Source organism: Nycticebus coucang, chromosome 19 (genome assembly GCF_027406575.1).
Source record: "Nycticebus coucang isolate mNycCou1 chromosome 19, mNycCou1.pri, whole genome shotgun sequence".
NCBI classification, from domain to species: domain Eukaryota; kingdom Metazoa; phylum Chordata; class Mammalia; order Primates; family Lorisidae; genus Nycticebus; species Nycticebus coucang.
This window is the reverse complement of record NC_069798.1, coordinates 25,121,178-25,140,679: the sequence shown is the minus strand read 5'-3', so window position 1 is coordinate 25,140,679 and position 19,502 is coordinate 25,121,178. Positions and strand designations below refer to the sequence as shown.

The 19,502-nt window shown below is 34.0% G+C and overlaps 1 protein-coding gene across 1 annotated transcript in view; it reads left to right on the top strand.

Moving 5' to 3' along the window:
- Positions 1-19,502, top strand: part of CCDC178 (coiled-coil domain containing 178) — a 427,305-nt gene that overhangs the window by 147,102 nt on the left and 260,701 nt on the right. Inside the window, exons 15-17 of the mRNA XM_053571342.1 lie at positions 1,421-1,534; positions 8,229-8,374; positions 10,491-10,669. Coding sequence (XP_053427317.1) covers positions 1,421-1,534; positions 8,229-8,374; positions 10,491-10,669 — 439 coding nt within the window. The remainder of the gene's footprint in view (positions 1-1,420; positions 1,535-8,228; positions 8,375-10,490; positions 10,670-19,502) is intronic.

The following is a 19,502-nucleotide window of genomic DNA, read 5'->3' as shown; positions in this document are numbered from 1 at the left end:
GATGAACGAATTAAGTAACTATTTGGGGGCCACACTACTAATCTATAATGAAACTGTAACAAGACCATTAATGCTTTTAATGTTACATAGAACTTTATATTCTTCTCTTAGGGAGTCTTTTTTGGAAAGGCAGTTTCCAAATCAATGAATTGTGACTTATCTGCTGTGATTGCCCACCATGGTTAACTTAATTCAAAGTCTTCACTGTTTCTTGATGAAATGCCGAAGTAATGTTTATTTGTATAAAATAAAAGGTATCTTGATATTTTCATGGTAAATTTTGAATAAATATAGACATTTAGACAGCTAGGGTGAAAAATAAAGTGTTGATAAAATATTTTCAGAACTACAAATTTGTGTCAGTAACTGATATTACTAGACCTTCCCAAAGCAAAGTTTACTAGAAAAATAGGCACACATCATGTCATTAGTCTCTGGAAGAGCCAGAGGGTGTGGTAAGAGTCATATATTTTTGTCCTTCTCTGCAGGGGAGATGTACATATATTTATTTGAGCCATTTTGGCAATGGGATTTTTTTCTCTCTGTGAATAATGATGTAATTTTACATCCTTAATAATTAAAAAAAGTCCTTATTTAAAAAATTATGATTGACTAAGTGTTCGAGTCTTAAAGGTTTTTTCTGATCTTTGAAATAGGCAAAAGGGAGTGTACTCATCTACAGACTGGAGAAAACTTGGGCTTCCACTGCTACAGCGGCTTGTATAAGTCCTTAAGCATGCAAAGGACAAATTCTGAGTGTCACTCTGTTTGGGGTTTCTAAACTATGTTGTAATGCTCTTGTAACAAATAGATAACCAGACTAACATCCAGCGGGATGAATGATTTTAATAATGTCTTCCCTTTACATTAATGATGGAAATTTATTAATTGTATCAAAAGCCTCAGTGTAACTGTCTGAGTATGGTAATGAATTGCAGAAAAGATTAATGACTTTTATTTCCCCTTATTTTATGATAGCCAATGGTTCTTCTTATAGTTCAGTAATTATTTTTGCTTTTATTTTTATTTTAATAGTTAATAAATCCTAAGGACTAATAATCATTTAGCACAAACTCTAGGGAGTAACAAGATTTTACATACTTTTCAATAATGATGGCTAACAATTTGTATTTGGAGTTGTAATTTTGGTTAAAATACGTTAAATATTGTAATAAAAATTTAACATTTCTATGAAGTTTATTAGTTTTAATAAATCCTGTTTTTTTCAGGTAATGTGAAAAGCATATTGGGATTTGGGGCTATTATAGTATGTGTCTGTAATTCATGTGTGCTGGTTCTTTCCCTTTACTTAAAAAAAAAATATTGTTATTATTAAAATAGTAATGTAGGTACTATTTGGCCTAAATCAGGATAATTCAGTTGGAAATGATGCACATCTTAATATCTGAATGTTTTCTAGAAACTTTATGACGTAATTGTGAAGAAAAGTTTTGTTAAAAGAAAAGTGGCAAAAACACATAAAAGATTGAGAAAAAGGGGAAAGAAAACCCGTGCGGCACTGATAGCAACTGAGGTAAGATATTTAATTTCAAAAAATACTTTTGAATTAATAATTTATTTCAATGAAAACTGTTGATACAGGTTAATTAGGTGAATGCCTCTCAGCCAAAGGCAAAACTCACTTTTTCTATATCATGGACATAGAACTTGAAGCTAACTGGCAAGGTCAGCATCTTTTTTAGCCAATGGAAGGAGAAGGAAGGCTTAGCGCATGCCAACTTCCACGCCTCTGCCCCAGGCACGGCCCACCTGGCCACGGTTATGCCATGCACTACATCTCCTATATTCACTGTGTCATTCACTCCTTTCTCCAGGTAAAGGAGAGAGTGGCGTCTCTGAGAAAGGTGACTCAGAGTATGTGAGGCTGAGGATAGGGAGTAGACTTCACCCCTTCTGTGAAAAATAATGTGGTTCAATTCCAGCATTTCCATGGCTGTATTTGGTGAAGATTTCATAAAAAGAAACAGCTCTGTCTGAAGCCTTGGTGGATTTCTTTGAATAAAAAAAAGGCTTAAATAGATTCAAGTATGTGAGGTCAGACAATAAAATTCACGAAGTCATCCTAGAAAAATTGCTACATACCTTATTGCTGAATATCAGCATGGTCACCTTCAAAGTAGCTTGGCCATCTGGTGACATTACTAATATTCAGCAATAAGGTATGTAGCACTTTTTCTAGAATGACTTCATGAACTTAATTTTCAGACTTTGTACGATGATAGCTCTGATGGCTATTCCAGAAAGACAGTTCCAAAATTGCTTTGTGTGTGGTCCCAAGGGGAGTTCTTTGAAGGTGACAGTAGTGATATCTGGCAATGAGGTATGTACCATTTTCCTAGGATGAGTTTGTGAACTTAATTGTCTGACCTAGTACTTGAGAGTTTCCTTGATGGTGGCACTTCTAAGAAAAAATATACACTAGGATTGAGGAATTACGAGTAGTCTGGACATGGTGGCTCAGGCCGATAATTCGAGCGCTCTGGGAGGCTGAGGCAGGTGGATCTCCTGAACTCAGGCATTCAAGACAAGCCTGATCAACAGTGAGACCACAGCAGTGCATTGTGGTGACACCTATAGTCCCAGCTACTCAAGAGAGTGAGGAAGGAAGATCACAAAAGCCGAAGAATTTGAGGTTGCTGTGAACTTTACAGAGGGTGACAAAGTGAGACTCCATTTCAAAATAAATAAATAAACAAATAAAGCTTAAAAATAAATTTTTAGAAAAGGAATTATAAGTCATAATAGAAGGGATTATTCCAGCAATGAAAAATGGCTGAGTCAATTCAGAGAGAAAAGGAAAATCATTTTCCCTGCACGTGTATTGTCGTTAGACAGCACTATTAGTAAAAGTCTAGTAGGTCACCCACCTATTACGATCTTCATCATTATCATCATTTCAAAGTGCTGACAAAGGCCAAACACAAGGCTCAGATTATTTCATTGGATTCTTAAAGCAACCCTGTGACGTACTTACTATCTTAATTATACAAATTAAAAGCTGAGGTTTGTAGAGATTAATTAATTTCCTACATAGCAAAAATACCTTTCTACCCGATCCAAAGACTCATGCATGCTTTTTGCATGTATAATAAAATCTCACATAGATTCTTTCAGCAGCGCTGATCAAAGGTCCTGAGCCAGTCATGGTGTAACAATAAAAGCAAAGGCTTTGGAATCAGATGTGTCTAGTATGTAGCCAGTCTTCAGTCTCCTAGTCATTTAATCTTTCTGGATTTTCTATTTTTAAATGGATATAACATTAATTACATTGTCATGTGAGTCATAAAATTCATCATTCAAATAAAAAAATCAGAGTACAGTACAGTACAGTGTTACACCATAACACTCAGCGATTGCTCCTTCTCATTGTGTTTTCTATCTTGACAAAGTAGGGGTTGGGGTTTATAGCATCCTAGATAGTACTGTGTTGCTACAGATGGGACTAATCTACAGACTGAAACATTTGATCCTATCTGACATCTAAATTTTACCCTCAAGTAGGCGTGTAAGCAGCATAAGCAAATGACTCTGTAGCAGTGGTTCTCAACCTTCCTAATGCCGCGACCCTTTAATACAGTTCCTCATGTTGTGGTTGGCAATGAAAATAATTTTATGGTTGGGGGTCACCACAACATGAACTGTATTAAAGGGTTACGACATTAGGAAGGTTGGGAACCACTGCTCTATATCAAAGGGCTTCAGGGCTTTTTCCAAATTAGAAATATTTCCCCCATGAAAATCTTCACAAATAACATTCCTATCTTTAGAGAATAATTGGAGAAGGGAAAGTGGAGAAAGTCCACATTGTCTTTAACTTACTGTATTTTAAAGTTAGTTCCTAGAGGATTCATTGGTGTTGGCGTGTAGGCCCTCAGAGGTGTCATCATATCATTAAAAAAATACATTTCTTGCACTGGGAGACAAAAGACGTATCAAAATGAAACTTACAGAACAAAATAACAATAATAATAATAATAATAATATTAGATATTTGCTTCATGAATTCTATATGCCAGACATGACATATTTTACCTTCCTAATAACCCTAGGAAGAGTGTGCTATTATCTCCATTCTGCTGTTGAGAAATATGATGCCTTGTTTTTTGACTGACATGTATAGGCTCATACAACTCATTAACGATAGAACTTCATTCTGACCCAGGCAGTTGGCAAGGACTCTATGCTTTTAACCTTGTACTGGTAAAATCATCCAGGTTACTTTTATGGACCACAATGAAGAAAATTCAGAAATCAATAAAGAAAAACATGTATATACACTACTAGAAATATTTTTTAAATCACATTTTCCTTGTTAATTTGCTTCTGTGCTAAGGAGCCATTAAAATAGAAATTACCCTTTATTTATAAATGTCCAATAATAATAAACTATATAGCCAACTTTATGGAATAGGTCAAGATAATACTTTGACATTACCAATAAATAATTTTGATTAAAATAAAACTAAAAACATTTGACATATCTATTAAGGGAAAAATGAGAAAATCAAAATTAACAGCCCTGAGAATGATTAAAAAGAACATAATTAAATATAGAAGTGAATTGAAGAATGCTACTTTTCATAGCAAAATGAAATATATGATTTATTTGCAAAGTGCAAATGATGAGAACTGGGTCAAGAGAAAAAAAAAATATGGCAAGAACAGATCAAAGAATTGTAATTTGTGTAAACTTTACCACTGAAAACAAGAATAGGCCCAGATACTCAATGAGCCTTTCTACATAGACCAGCTATAGAGCATAAGAAAATATAGAAAACTTGTTCATTTCCTAATGATAGTAAAACCCTAAAACCATAGCCAAAAAATAACAGCAAAAAAATCCATAGGTGATCTTACTTATAAGCATAGATGATCAGATATTAAATATATCAATGTATTTTACGATGTATGAAAAAATACCCAGTAAAATCAGATTTCTTTGAAAAATGTGAAGATGATTCAAAATAAGAATCTATACGACCATAATTCACAATATTTACAGAAAAAGAGCAATTAGCTTTGACAGAACTTTATAGTGAATAATGATTTAAAAATAATATTTATCTATTTAGAAACAGAATAAAAACATCCTGAGTTTAATAATCTGTTATACTGTGCCTGCCATATTTTCTAACACTTAATGAGAAACATTAAAGAGTATTCCCGTTAAACTCAGGAATAAAACATTCTTGGCAGTAATTAATACTCATCAAAGTATTACTAATAGCACAATACTTCTCACACAAATAACAAAAGATTAAAAATAGGTGTTCAACACTTCAGTTGAATTGCAAACACAGTTCTTATGTCTCCATCTTAATAATAGTATCAAGAATATTAAGTAAAAGTTGTCAAATGTGGTATATCTAACAAATATAAACAAATTCCAATGAAAAACATGGCTGAATGTGTTTGTAAATGTGGGTTCAATATTGTAGAAGATACAAAGAATCGGAGGTTAGCGAAAAAGAGACAATTTACTTCTATGAGACCTTCAAAGTAATTTGTCTTTCCAATTACTATTGAGCACTTACAATATATTCAACGTTGCTGAAAGTCTCTGGAGATGGAAGTGAAAGAAGGACTTGTCTTACCCAAGAAGCACGTCATCTTCATCATCTTGCTGGGAAGTAGGCAAGGAAGGGGCAGAGTGAAGACAGAGCAGAGATTACCACGTGGTGAGATGTGACTGGAGCTCAGATGTGACAGGAAACCTCGCCCAACGGAGGCATCTGGGAAGCTTTTCCAGAGAATGAGGAGAATTACTAATGGAGTACAGAGAGGTTGAAAACGTTCCATGCCCAGATGTTGTAGAGATTAGAGATAATAGGCATAGAAAACCTAAAAAGTAATTGTTACCTAAAGTATGACAAGGAATGGTTTTCATTATGATTACATAATTTTAATTTATTTTTAACATTTTAGAAACAGACCTTATATTTGACTGCAATTATGGTGAGAGTATGGTGAGACCTAGACGCCTGGTGTGCCTGCGATCATATTCCACTCTAGGGAAAGTGGCAACCAGTGTAACATCAAATACCATTAATGATTATTTATTAAGTACTTATTTTGAGAACTGGTGTACAAACATTATGGTAGACACCAGTTCTGTCTTCTTAGAACTTAACTGCAAAGATACTTTCATCTTTCACTGTGCTTAAAACTTTCAATTATGGGCTAAGTTAATCAGCATTACCGAATTTTTACCAGTTTAGTACTAATTTAAGTCAGGATGTAGAAACTGAACTCGTGTATTTGAAGTACATAAGAACATGCCATTTAAGTTGTAAATAAAAATTAAAAATATAATCTGAAATAATTTTAGGATGGACATAAAGTTTGTGTGCCATTGAAAATAGTTGTCTGTTTTGCCACTCTACACTTTAGAATCTGAATATAGTTAATATACCTTGTATTTTATAAATACGTACTTTGAAAGTTTTCAGAGGAAAGATATAATGAAAAATATTATGTAGTAAAACGTTAATTCACTGTAATTCAGATTTTCAGACCCTTCGGTCCTGGACATGAAAGTAACTTTGGTGGAAATCTTCTAGATTTCTGAAACCTGTGTCACTCAGACTAGAGAAAAAAGTAGTGCCAAAGAATGCTCAAATTATAAATTTTTTTGGTGTGGATCTTTTTCTATGTGTTGCAGTGATACTTTGGCTTTCATCAAAGAACTTACAAATAGCTCTAAGGGTCTCCAACTTTTTTCATACTGAAGATGTGCAAGAGTATACTCTCGACTGACATGAGGCATCTCCTAATTTCTTTTCTCCAGACCCAGTCCACTATGGGGACATCTATGGAGACATGCTACCCAAATTTACCAGAATCTCATTGATGGTACCTACCCTGTTTCCCTGAAAATAAGACAGTGTCTTATTTTAAGGTGTGCTCCCAAAGATGCAGTAGGTCTTATTTTCAGGGGACGGCTTATCGTTCCTGTAAGTAGTTCTTATTTTTGGAGGATGTCTTATTTTCAGGGAAACAGGGTACTAGTGGTGCCCTAATATTTGAACACAATGTCTGCTTTACTGCTGTACACAGGAAGTGCACTGCGTGTTTTATGCCTTTGTTGTAGAATTCTCTGATGTCACCTTCAGCACTGTTAAATTGGCTAGGATAATCTAAGTTCTTAATATCATTGCTTCTAAAGTCATCTAAGTTTCCCATGAGAGCTGTCAGCTAAGACTAAGAAATTAATTGTGGAATCTGATCCAAACATGTAGTTGAGTGATAGCACGCTGTTCCCAGACTATCCATGCTTACACCTCTCCACTTTGTGTGAGTTGACTGTTTTCCCAGGAATAACATAATACCCCAGTGAGCCCACCAAAGTATGCTAGTATTCCATCTTTCCACTACATTCTAGCATAAGAAAAAGAAAATCATTCATTATTTATTGGCATAAAAATTCCGGAACCTCCAGAAAACAAGGAAAGCAGAAGGACACAAAAATTCAAATGTAGTACCCAGCATTTCAACTCATAAAAAACAAATTTTTATAGGGAGATAGATATAAAAAATTAGTTATTCCTGAAATTTGAAAGAGTAGAAAAAGAATCAGGAAGCATATGGAGAAAAATAGGAGCAAAGGGAGCAACTGAGATCTGTAGAATCAGTTGAGATGGTCACACCAATTGGAAGCAATTCTGGATGTGGGGAACAATATTCAGTAACTTGGTGAGTGCATGAATTGCCCAATATGAACACCAAAGTCATGAAGAGATCATGCAAAAACAGATGGAAAATCACATCTTCACTCTGGAATTGCACAGGTCCACCTTGGGAAACTGTCCTGATGCTAAACATTAGCTTCTTTTGCTTGAAAGACCAGAACCATATCCATAATTTCTTAGCCCTTGCCAACATACCTGATACATATTTGAAAACCAGTTACCACATGCTTGCATCTTGAAATGACATGCTTGTAAGTTGTGTATGTGTGTGTATGTGAAGGTGGGGTAAGTTTGTGTATTGGGGGAAAGAAAGACAGACAGACAGACAGACAAAGAGAAGTGTTAACCCGTTTGAGAAAATTCATTAGATTTAACAGTGGAGAATACAATATTACTCATATTGATAAAGATTATCATTTGCTTTTAATTGTTAACACAGCCAATGTAATTGTGTCACAAATGGCAAGAATTTTAAAATCCAAGAATTTAAAATGAAACATTCCTGTATTTTTTTTTCAGGGTAAACGTTCATTAATTTTTCAGGAAATAGACACCACTAAAAATAAAACAGTTACTTTCCAGGCACAAATAAAGGAAATGGATGAGGCATTAAAAGCAATAGAAAAGAGAAGGAATAGTTTGGACGTGATGATTGATATTTTAAAGTAAGTACTTAAACTTTATCAAAATGTGAAATATATGTAATATGTTATTAATAAGAGAAATAAAATCAAATGTCTATATTTAAATTTATCCTTAATGTGGTCCATATATTTTATCATAATTTGATGTGGAATATATATGATATTTAATAATTTTTGTTCATAAAACCATAATCATGAATTTACTTCCATTATTTTATCTCTAGGATTGTTATTTGAATAACTAGGAATGTTTCTCCTTTTCCAAGCATAATAATTGTATTCTTTATGATATTAATAATATGCTGCATTAATTTCAGATTTACCAGTATTTATATGCCATGTTTAATGACTTACGTTTCTTCACCCAACATTTTTTGATTATAGTTTAGCAGAGAGAGGGAAGGAGGGAGGGGGGTGGGGTCTTGATGTGTGCCACACCTTTTGGGGGCAAGACATGATTGCAAGAGGGACTTTGCCTAACAAATGCAATCAGTGTAACCTGGTTTATTGTACCCCGAATGAATCCTCAACAAAAAAAAAAAAAAGAAGAAGAAGATATTCTACAAATTCTCATGTAATTTGTTCATATTTTGCATCTCCAAAGCCCTCTTATCTAGTTGCCTCATTCAGTCAGGGTCTTCAAGGTGGGGGAAGTTACCTGTTAAAGGTTGATAAAGTCTTTGGCTTGGAGAACGATCATGTTCTGAGGCTCACTGTGTATCCATTGACTCTCCCTTAGAACTGAGGTGCCCTTCCTAACACATCTTCGTTCTTGTTCCTATTTTCTAAAACATTGAGAACAGATCTTGGAGGACTGTTAAAGGAATGTGCATTTGTTGGATTTAAGAATAATTGTCTGATTTAACATATATATGATGTATGTTAACATATATGTTATACATATATATATATAATATACTTATATTGGGCCAATATATACTTATATATAAGGCCAAAATAAGTATTAGCAAAATCATGATACTTGAGGGGTTAAAAAGTATCAAAAAAAAGTTGTGTTTAGCCTGATACAATATGCTTTAATGCAGTCAAGCTAAGGCACTCAGCCAGGATTTATTTAGCTCTGGTAAAAACTTATTTTCAACACAATCATACAGCTGTATGTGGAAAAAAAAAAAACTAAATCATATTAGGTATATTATGTAAGAAATCAAAGAAAAATAAAATTTTGAAACACCTATGAGAATATTTTGGTACTCAAAGGTATAAACCAAAAATTATATAATTTATACTACCTCATAAAGGCCTAACTTAGGAGCTGACGAAAATTTTTTTATGCAGGTTTCTTACCATTCTAGTCCTAACTTCTATTTCAAAACTGTAGCTAGATTCTGTTGCCTTTTAGATAAGCGTGATCACCATATCCCGGGGAATTAATTGCATCTCTAAATTTGACAGAATTCTGCCTCTGACAGGAAAAAGAATAAACCCGTACTATGGAATTACTTAGAAAAGTGTTAATTAATGATGATAGGTTATGGCCTATCATAGTATTTAAAGCTACCAGTGAATGGCTTGTTACTGTGACAAGCACTTTGCTGGACTATCTATGTATCTCATCTCATCCAGTTCTTTTAGAAAAATATTAAATTGTGTATCATTTTCAAATGAATGCTGAGGAAATGGAGGCTCAGGGAAAATGATACCTTAAGATCACACCACTAATTAGTGGCAAAGCTGGTTTCAACTTAGCTCTGTCTTGCCTTTCCACGTGGCTCCCCAAAGTGGGGTTGCAAAGAAAGATTACTGCAGATAAGCTACATTATAAGTAATCTGCTGATTTTCAATCTGTGATTATATTGAGTTAATAATTACTTTTTGAGACCCTCTAAGGAAGACAGAGAAATGGCTTGGTGGAGATGTTCCTTCCCTTGGAATGCCTACCAAGCATAAGCACGCTGGGTAGGCAGCCAAGAGAATCTATTAAATTTCTCCATAGATTTTTTTTTTTTCCCACCTGTATCATTTAGATTTACCTCTATGGAAATAGGCCCTTTAGAAGAAACTAGAGACGTTTTCCTTTTTCTTTTCATTTTGTGTCTTTTTAAATATATCATAAGCCCATTTTAGAAAGTCAACCATGAATTAATTAGTGGTATATGCAATTCCTTCTTCATAGGGAAAAATTTTTAACTGTGAGATTTAAAAAGGAACAGGCACAAGCTGTGTTTGATCATTTAACAGAAGAGAAAAAACAATGTGAAGAGAGAATTTCACAGGAAGATAAGAGGTTTAGGGCACTTCTTGCTATGAGGCAAAAAACTCTGGAAGAAATTGAAGTAAGTATTATTTTTGACAGTTTTAAAATGAAGGAAATATAATAATAGTCAAATAAACAGCAGTTTGAGATGCTCATTTTTCATCCTGAAGTAGCCAGGCAGTTTAGATTTCTAACAGTTGTTAGCATAACAAACATGTTACTTTTCATTTTTTCTTCTAAGTAATTATAATATATTCACAAAGCATTGTATTTTCAATGCATTTCATATGTTCTTTCATTTTATTATTGTGTATTTTAAAAAATTTGAAGCCTACTAGTATAAAAATACAGGTTACATTTATTCCAGAACCAGGTTTATGTTAGTAATAAGATACGTGAGAATGTTTATAGTTTGTTTCTGAATAAACGTACTTTGAATGTTTACTAGCCACCTTTTTGAGAAATGAGAATATTTCGTGCTTTTGCTTTTAAAATTTTTGCATAATATTTTAATGGCACTGTAAATTTACTAGCTTGGAATAGGGAATCATGACAAAACATGTCTTCTTGACCTGAATTTTTATTAATCAAATTTTATAATGCTATACATAGTAGGTTTTTATATAGACTATAGATAAATGATATACATTTACTTAAATGATTCCTATTCAGTTTCACACTTTGAAATATATTTTGTTACATTTAATTGTAATGACTTGGAGCCGTGGTTTTTTTCCAACATATTTTAAAATATTGCTTATTTTTGAGAACCACAGTGGGAAGCTTTACCCAAATGATTTGCTGTGAAAGTTTTAAGGTGTTAAGTATTATCATAACATACTTTTATCAGCTATTTTTGATACTTATATTTCTATATTTAAATTTTACATTTATACATTCAGTTATGGCATATTAATATATATTTCAATTACTTTCCTTTTTACATATTCAAAGACAGTGTTAATAAATCTCCAACAGTATTTGGATTTCAGTATACATTGAATAAAAAGTGTGTTGGTAAAAGAGCAACCATGTTTAGTGCTAGTTCTGTTGCTTATCTTATAAGAAAAGTATTAATAAGAGAATAATAATTTTATTCATAACAGTACCATGCAGCACTCTTCCATTTTAAATGTGGCCATTCCTACATAGAAAAAGATTTTTTTGGCCTAAAAATATGAAAATAATTGGTGCCATCTAGTGGCAGTAAATGATGCCTCCTCCGAGGAGTTCCTGAAACTGAATTCCAGTTATGTGAGGTGTGAATGGATTGGGGAAACTGGGACACTGACTCACCTCTCCAAAGAAGAATGCTGAAGTTATTTATTGACTTCAGCGCCTTTCTCTGCCTCATATTTTGTCACAGCAGTAGAATTAGTTATTTAAATTCAACCACATTTCCCATTGTACTGGTGCTGAGATCACAGTGGGATCTCAATAGTCATTTATTGATTGGCATTGCACCACTTTAATGGAACAATAATAGTTAGTGAAATGGCAAAATATGGTCAGCAGGAGAGAGATGAATGGAAAGTCCTGTATAACCAGCCTCTAAATTATTGAGATGTGCGTATCTTTTCTTTTCTTTTTTTTTTGAGGATGTGCTAATAAAACTTTATTTATAAGAGCAAGTAGTAACAAATTGGGCCTGCAGGTTGCAGTTTGTCAACCCCAGTCTAGATTCTGGTGCTTGCCCTGCCATATCTTTTCATCAACATGCCTGTTGTTATCCTCCCACTTCTGAGAGTACCTAGCCTAGCCACTTGGAAGCATCCCCTGGTCTCATGGGGTTTTTTTTCTGAGCACTAATCTCTATCTGAACTTGTTTTGTTCATTCATTTTTACTTGATTCTTGCCTTCCTATCTCCTGCCATAATAATTCATTCTCTATGAGGGCAGGAAATTTTCTGTCATATTCTTTTCTGTATCCTTAAAGCTCAGAACTATGTCTGGCATGGGGGGAGCACTCAATAAATACTTGTTGAATGAATAAATAAAGATATGGATGAATGGATGCTTTTTTGATCATTTCTCTGTCCAAATGGATGCTAGTAGCAAGAATTTCAGAGATGTCTTTTATACTGCACCAGCTGGATACTCTTCTACTTTAGCAAACTTAAGTGGTGTGCAGAAGCTAAATCTCCTCACTCTCTCTCTGTCTGAGTCTATTTCTCTGTCTCTCTCTCTTTCTCTACTCTCTCTTATTCTCTTTCCTTGATAATACATGAGAAATTTCTTTCTTTTTTTTTTTTTTTTTTTTGTAAAGACAGAGTTTCGCTTTATTGCCCTCAGTAGAGTGCCCTGGCGTCACACAGCTCACAGCAACCTCCAACTCCTGGGCTTAGGCGATTCTCCTGCCTCAGCCTCCCGAGTAGCTGGGACTACAGGTGCCTGCCACAACGCCCAGCTATTTTTTTGTTGTTGTTGTTGCAGTTTGGCCGGGGCTGGGTTTGAACCCGCCACCCTCGATATATGGGGCCGGCGCCCCGCTCACTGAGCCACAGGCGCCGTGTCTATCCCCTCTAGTGAAAATGGTTAAATTGTTTATTGCTTTCTAGCACTTAAGGATTCTGTTCAATATCCCAATGATGCTTACAAAATAACCCTAAATTTACAGGAAATAATTTCTTATGAGTTGCTTGGATAGCTCCTTGTTACACACATGCTTCATGTGATCTAAATCATAGTTTGACCTTGGGAAGTGTAGAGATGGATACATCTCATCATTAGTGTTGGTGTTGTATCTATGATCATAATCAGATTTGGTGTTAAATAGTGGGAAGATAATATGGTTCCTCATCACAAACCTGATCTCATCCCTTTTTGGAAATGGGGTAAGTTTACAAAGGTCATGGAAGATGGGAGTTTATTAATGTCATGCAAAGCATTTCTGGAAAGAAAAATGTCTTACCACGGCATCATTATAATAGTGGTGTTACTAATCTGGGGTATCCCCTCTGAGAAAAAAAGTGATCACAATTATGGACCATTTCTAGGGATTGTTTAATAAAATACTATTCAGCTATTAAAAAAAAATGGAGACTTTACATCCTTTGTATTAACCTGGACAGAAGTGCAACACATTATTCTTAGTAAGGAATCACAAGAATGGAGAAGCATGAATCTTATGTACTCAATTTTGATATGAGGACAATAAATGACAATTTAAGTTATGGGGGCGAGGAAAAGCAGAGACAGGGAAGGAGGGTGGGAGCGGGGCCTTGGTGCATGCCACACCTTCTGGGGGCAAGACATGATTGCAAGAGGGACTTTACCTAACAAACGCAATCAGTGTAACCTGGCTTATTGTACCCTCAATGAATCCCCAACAATAAAAAGTTAAAAAAAAAAGTCACAATAGAGTTAATAGAGGATGTGACAAAAACACAACAAAATTAGAAATATAAACAACTAAGAACATAGTTAAGATAATATCTACACAAACTTCAGATAACATACACCGTGGTTTTGTAGTTAAATTCAATTCTCTCTTCATTAGGCAATTCCATATCATATATCATCAAATGGCAGTTTTTATGTCATGGCATTTTTTACTAACTGCCTATAATTTTCAAATCCAATTGCTTAAGATTAAATTTTCACTATAGCATACATATTCATCCAAGTACTGTAGCTCTAGCTAGTGTTATTCCCCTTTGGTTTTGGAAAGATCCTTACAAACCAGGGCTGATGTATAGTATTTCAATCTGTTAGGAACGGTGCTTAGGAACCTGACTGTCTTTTCTATGTCAAGGCCTTTGCCTGTGCGATCTTTCCATCATAGTCTTGCGGTACTCCCTGTGATTTAGGTTATCAGAGGGGTACAATGAGCTACACGGAAGAACAATTTCTAGATTGAGTTCTAACAGAGACAATCTCCCAATACCTTGTAGAGTTTAACGGTTTTCACTTTGCTTCATATTTTCTACTCTCAGCAAATATATCTTCCCTTTGTTATAGCAGTTCCAAATTTGGTTATTAAAGTTTGGTTTAGTTATTGACCCTTTCATGTGTCAAATTCTTAGCTTAATACAGAGGAAGTGACTAATTGCCTCACTTGATCACCAGGTATTAAAATAGTAAAAATGACAAACAAATTTAATCACTGAGAATTATAAAGATTACTACAATATTTAATTGTTCTCCATACTGGCCACTGATCAATTTTTCATTCTTACAAATAATTTCTTAGTACCACTATATTCAAGGCATTCAGTGTTGGACAGCCCAAACCCTAGCCTCAATGTTAAACACACTTCAGCAGGAAGATGGAAGACAGGAAAAACAGATTTCAATATAATGACAACGCTCAAATTTCAAATAGTAAATTGTGGCCCTTGTTCAATGCCCTGAAAAATGAGGGATCATTTTGAGCAAAAGACATTACATATTATGTGGTCTCAATAGTGGGAAATGAATGTGTGATAAACCTGGACACAGAGATAGAAACTAAACAATGACTCTCCCAGACAAGAATAAAGTGTTGAATGGGAACTTACCTGCCACCAAAACTATTTCAATGTAACATGAGATTTTTAAAAATTAGAAACATGCTATATATAATTAATATTCCTTTAAACGTTCTTCTGACAGGATTAAGCATCAATTAATCATGCAATAATAATATGAATTAGGCTCATCATAAGGTGCTTTCAAAGTATGTCGTTAACATCTATGGCTCTTTGAGGACTTGAACATTTTAATTTGAGGACGGGTGGTAAGAGCTCTAATTTCGTACCGGGAGCACTTCATGTTTTTGCACAGGCCCACTGCTTCAGTGATCATACACACTTAGACAGCAGGAGAGAATGTATGGAGAGGGAGGATAGCACGTAGATACAGTGAGTCCCTAATAAAATTTAGGATATTTTGAATGTTCACTTACAGCATGATCTGTTAGCCAAAGAAGAAGTCTTTCTCCTTTTTTGTTTCTCTCTAGCACCTTGTCATTTCTTACTGGTGTGCCTCAGAATTGCTGCTAATACTATGTTAAAGCACTCTTTAACGTAAATTTTAATGGACTTTTTATTTTTTTTGCATTGACAATAGCCCACTATATTTAGCTTTTCCCCCAAACACCTAGAAGCATTTATTGCAATTATTTGTCTATAGTGTACTTTTATTTTTCTATGCACTGGTATGTTTTTTCTAATTAGTTGTGCTAGTACTCTCTAAACATAGTTTAGATACTGTGATTTATTTTTTAGGGACTGTTCATATTCTAGAGAGGCTGCCATTTCTGTAATGCCTCTTCCCACTGCAGAGCCACAGCCAACAGCTGTGATGTGTTTCCCCTTTATCAATTAAAATAATTATGAGTTTTCAAATATCAAATTTTACTCTTAAATATTCTTAAATTTAAAATGATCACATCATTGCTGAATGGAATTTTGGCAATTTTAATTTATAGTATTTTCATTTTATCTTTTTACCTGTACACTGACCCAGTCACAATTTAGGAATTTAGCTGCTTGAATCTTTTTTCCTTTTCTTTTTTTTTTTTTTTTTTGAGAGGGGAAGTGAATAGCTAAATAAATAAACTATTTAGAGGACTTTTTCTTTTCTGCCAGGTTGAAAGCAAAGTGTGGTAGGGATTTCGATATATGTCAAACAGTCTTTGCTTAATTTGCATTGGGTCTTCAAATATGATCACTATAACTTTTGATCCATAGATACCTTTTATTTTTAGATTATTTTTAGGAAATAATAAATGATTAGTTCAAACTATAATTTTCACAACATAAATGTTCTTATATTTCAGTCTGCTTGATCTGTCATATATTATTGGTGGTGTCTCGAATTTCCTATTTAATTTTTATGTTTGTAGGTTTCGTTATTGAGTGCACAGAGAATCATAATTATACATGACCATGTGGATTGTCATTTTTTAATAAAATGGCAGTTTATGTTAAAGTTAATATTATTAACTCTTGCTTTTGTATGTATTACACTAATTTTGCATTTTGTTATCAGTTCTGACATTTTTGGGCTATGCTTCTGTAAGCTTCATATAATAATATTTAGAGTGATTTTGATTACTCAAGAAATTTTTATTTAGTAATTAAAAAAACTGTAATTATATTATAGTTTTAATGGTTCTGGTTTCTGTCATCTTGCTTAATGCTTTCTTAGTTGATACCACCTTACTGGTTTTGTCATTATTTTTAGCCTGATTCACTATTGTGGTTTGATTTTATTACAATTAATAATACAAGATTAAGGTATTATTCTTTTAATTTAGATTTAGCATTTTTTCCCAAAATAAAAAGTTTCAGTGTTTATCTGTCAAGGATGATAATTACAAAACCTGCCTTCTAGGCTTGTAGTGAGATTAAAATGTGCTAAATGAAAGTTTTTGCGCAAGATAAGTATACATACAGTTATTAGTTTTATTATTATGATTGTTATTATTTCCTCTCAAAATCTTTACAGACTTTGTTCATGAGTTTATTAGTATTTAAATAAACTAATTAAATACTATTTAAATACTAATTTTAATTAGTATTTGGTTGAGAGAAAATTTGAAGCTAGCATTATTTTATTGCCTTTAAAAATGACCTTTACATATATTTATTTTGCACTTATGCAAAAAGTTGCCTTTATGTTTATTTTAAGTATTTTTCATTAATTTTGCTCAAATATATATGACATATTCAATCTTTTAACTCCAGGTTTTTAGGTTCAAGTTTGAGAAATTTTTCGTCTGTTTCTGTTTTTCACAGTTACTTCTCTTCTATTTTATTTGATTCTTTTTACATTTGATAACACTCTTCCTGGGTTACATTTTGTCCTCTGTTTTCTATGTTAATAAAAATGTGTTCTTTTCCTTTGTGATACTCAGATCTTCCCAGTGTTGTCCCTCGCTGTGTGAAACACCTCTTCTGTGAAGCCACTGCGATTCTGAAGTTAGTTATTTAAGCAGTTAGCTTCCCCTGACTTAGTACAACTACGAAGGAGACATTTGAGCAGAGTGGTAAAGGAGATGTGACAGTTTGTAGACATCTGAGAGAAGACCATTCCAGGAGACAGTTTTTCTTATTTTTTAGTTTTGTGTATATTATTTATATTTGTGTCTACTTGAGCAAATACAAATATGGGTTTGCAGCCTTCTTTTTACCTAAAGGCAGTGCCCCGCAAGCTTGCTTCTGCTCCTGTGTCTTGCTTGTTTCACTCGACAGTGCAACTTGGAGCTCCCTCCATTATCAGCACACACAGAGTCAGAGGTTTTCGGCATCTGATTGTTTAGCGGCCATTCCAGCTAACGTTAAGGGGCAGCCCTCCTGGGAGCTTCTGGCCTCAGAGATTGCTGGAGCCCTGGGACTTGGCGATGTGCTCCTCCTCCAGGCTGGGTGGAGGACTACAGCTGAGGGGACTCTCAGAGGCCGCAAAGGCCCCACTAGCCTCCAGAGTGTCCTGCTCTTTTGTCCCCACTGAGAAGACAAATTCTTAAGGTGGCAGTATGCCTACATGTTCAAAAAACAGCAGGAAAGGCAGTCTGGCTCAGAGGGAGCAGTAGGAAACACCATTATAATGCCAGAGAGATAATGCAAACCACCACATTAAGGGATTTTCCATTCACTCTGAGTGAAGTGGGGAGATATTTCTGATTTTGAGCAGACTAGTGATAAATTTTGACTTACGTTTTAAAATGTTCACTGATGTTTCTGGGTTGAGAATCACTGAGGCTGCTGATTTGAAGAGTGAAAATTGAAAGACCAATTAGGAGGATAACAGTGTCTTTATGTCCTACTTGTGAAATTAATAGTTGTAGTGATAATAATATAGATAACAAAGTCAATGTCATTTAAAATAATACATGACTATGTAAATTATCTTAGATTGTGAAAAGAATTATTAGTTATAACATCAAAAACAGAGACAAGAAAGACAAATCCTGATATAATTTACTACATAAATTAAAATAAAGGAAATGCCTAATACAAAAAGAAAAAATTCTATATGTCAGGAAAGAAAAACTTCAAAATAAAGTTAAAAGGCAAATGGTTCATTGGAAAAAGAAAAATAATTGCGAAATAACGATAGTCAATGTACTAATACCTTAAATTGATTAAGAACTCCTGTAAATGAAAAAGCAATACAAAATATTCCAGAAATTATGAGAATTCAGTTCACAAGTGCAAATATACATATTAAATTGATAAATATTTCTGATTATCTTAAGACTTGAATTAATACAATGATATACCATAATATAGGAAGAGGAAATTATGCTCGTATCCAGAGCTATAAAAGCTGTATTGGAAATGTGAATTTGTCCATTCCTTCTAGATGGAAATTTTGCAATACATATTCAAAACCTTCTAAAAGGACAGATGTTATAATCTACTATTCAACATTAGGAATATGCCTTATGAAAATGATTATAAAACTATACATAAATGGGTAGGAATTTAGAATTTAGGAATGTCTATCTGAGTGTGCTTTTGCATTAGTGATGCTTATATACCGTAAGAGCTGAGAATGTAGGCACAGGATCCATCACGAAGACCCAGTTGAAAGTTTATACTTACAAGGCCAGAGAAGACAAGAAGAGTATTTTACAGAGTGTAATGTGCTTGGCAGTGGGGCTGTAGTAAGATCAATTAGACAGCACTATGGGGATCAACGGAAATGAAATGAAAGCTCATATAAGTTGCAGATACAAGTTACAAAAACATGATCTGGTAATCGAAGAGAACGAATTAGGCACTAATGGAGCAAAAATGAGGATATCAGCAACAGACTTATGTCAAGTTTGAAATATGTGAAGAAAGACTAGAATGTTGTAAGAGGTGGTATGATTATGGTTGAGTAGCAATAATTATGTTGTAATTTTCAGTAAAAAGAACTTTTTATGACTGGATTTTCTCAGAAGATGATCTGTTTGAAACATAATGTGTTTGAGATAAGTAGTAAGAATGGAGTCTACGA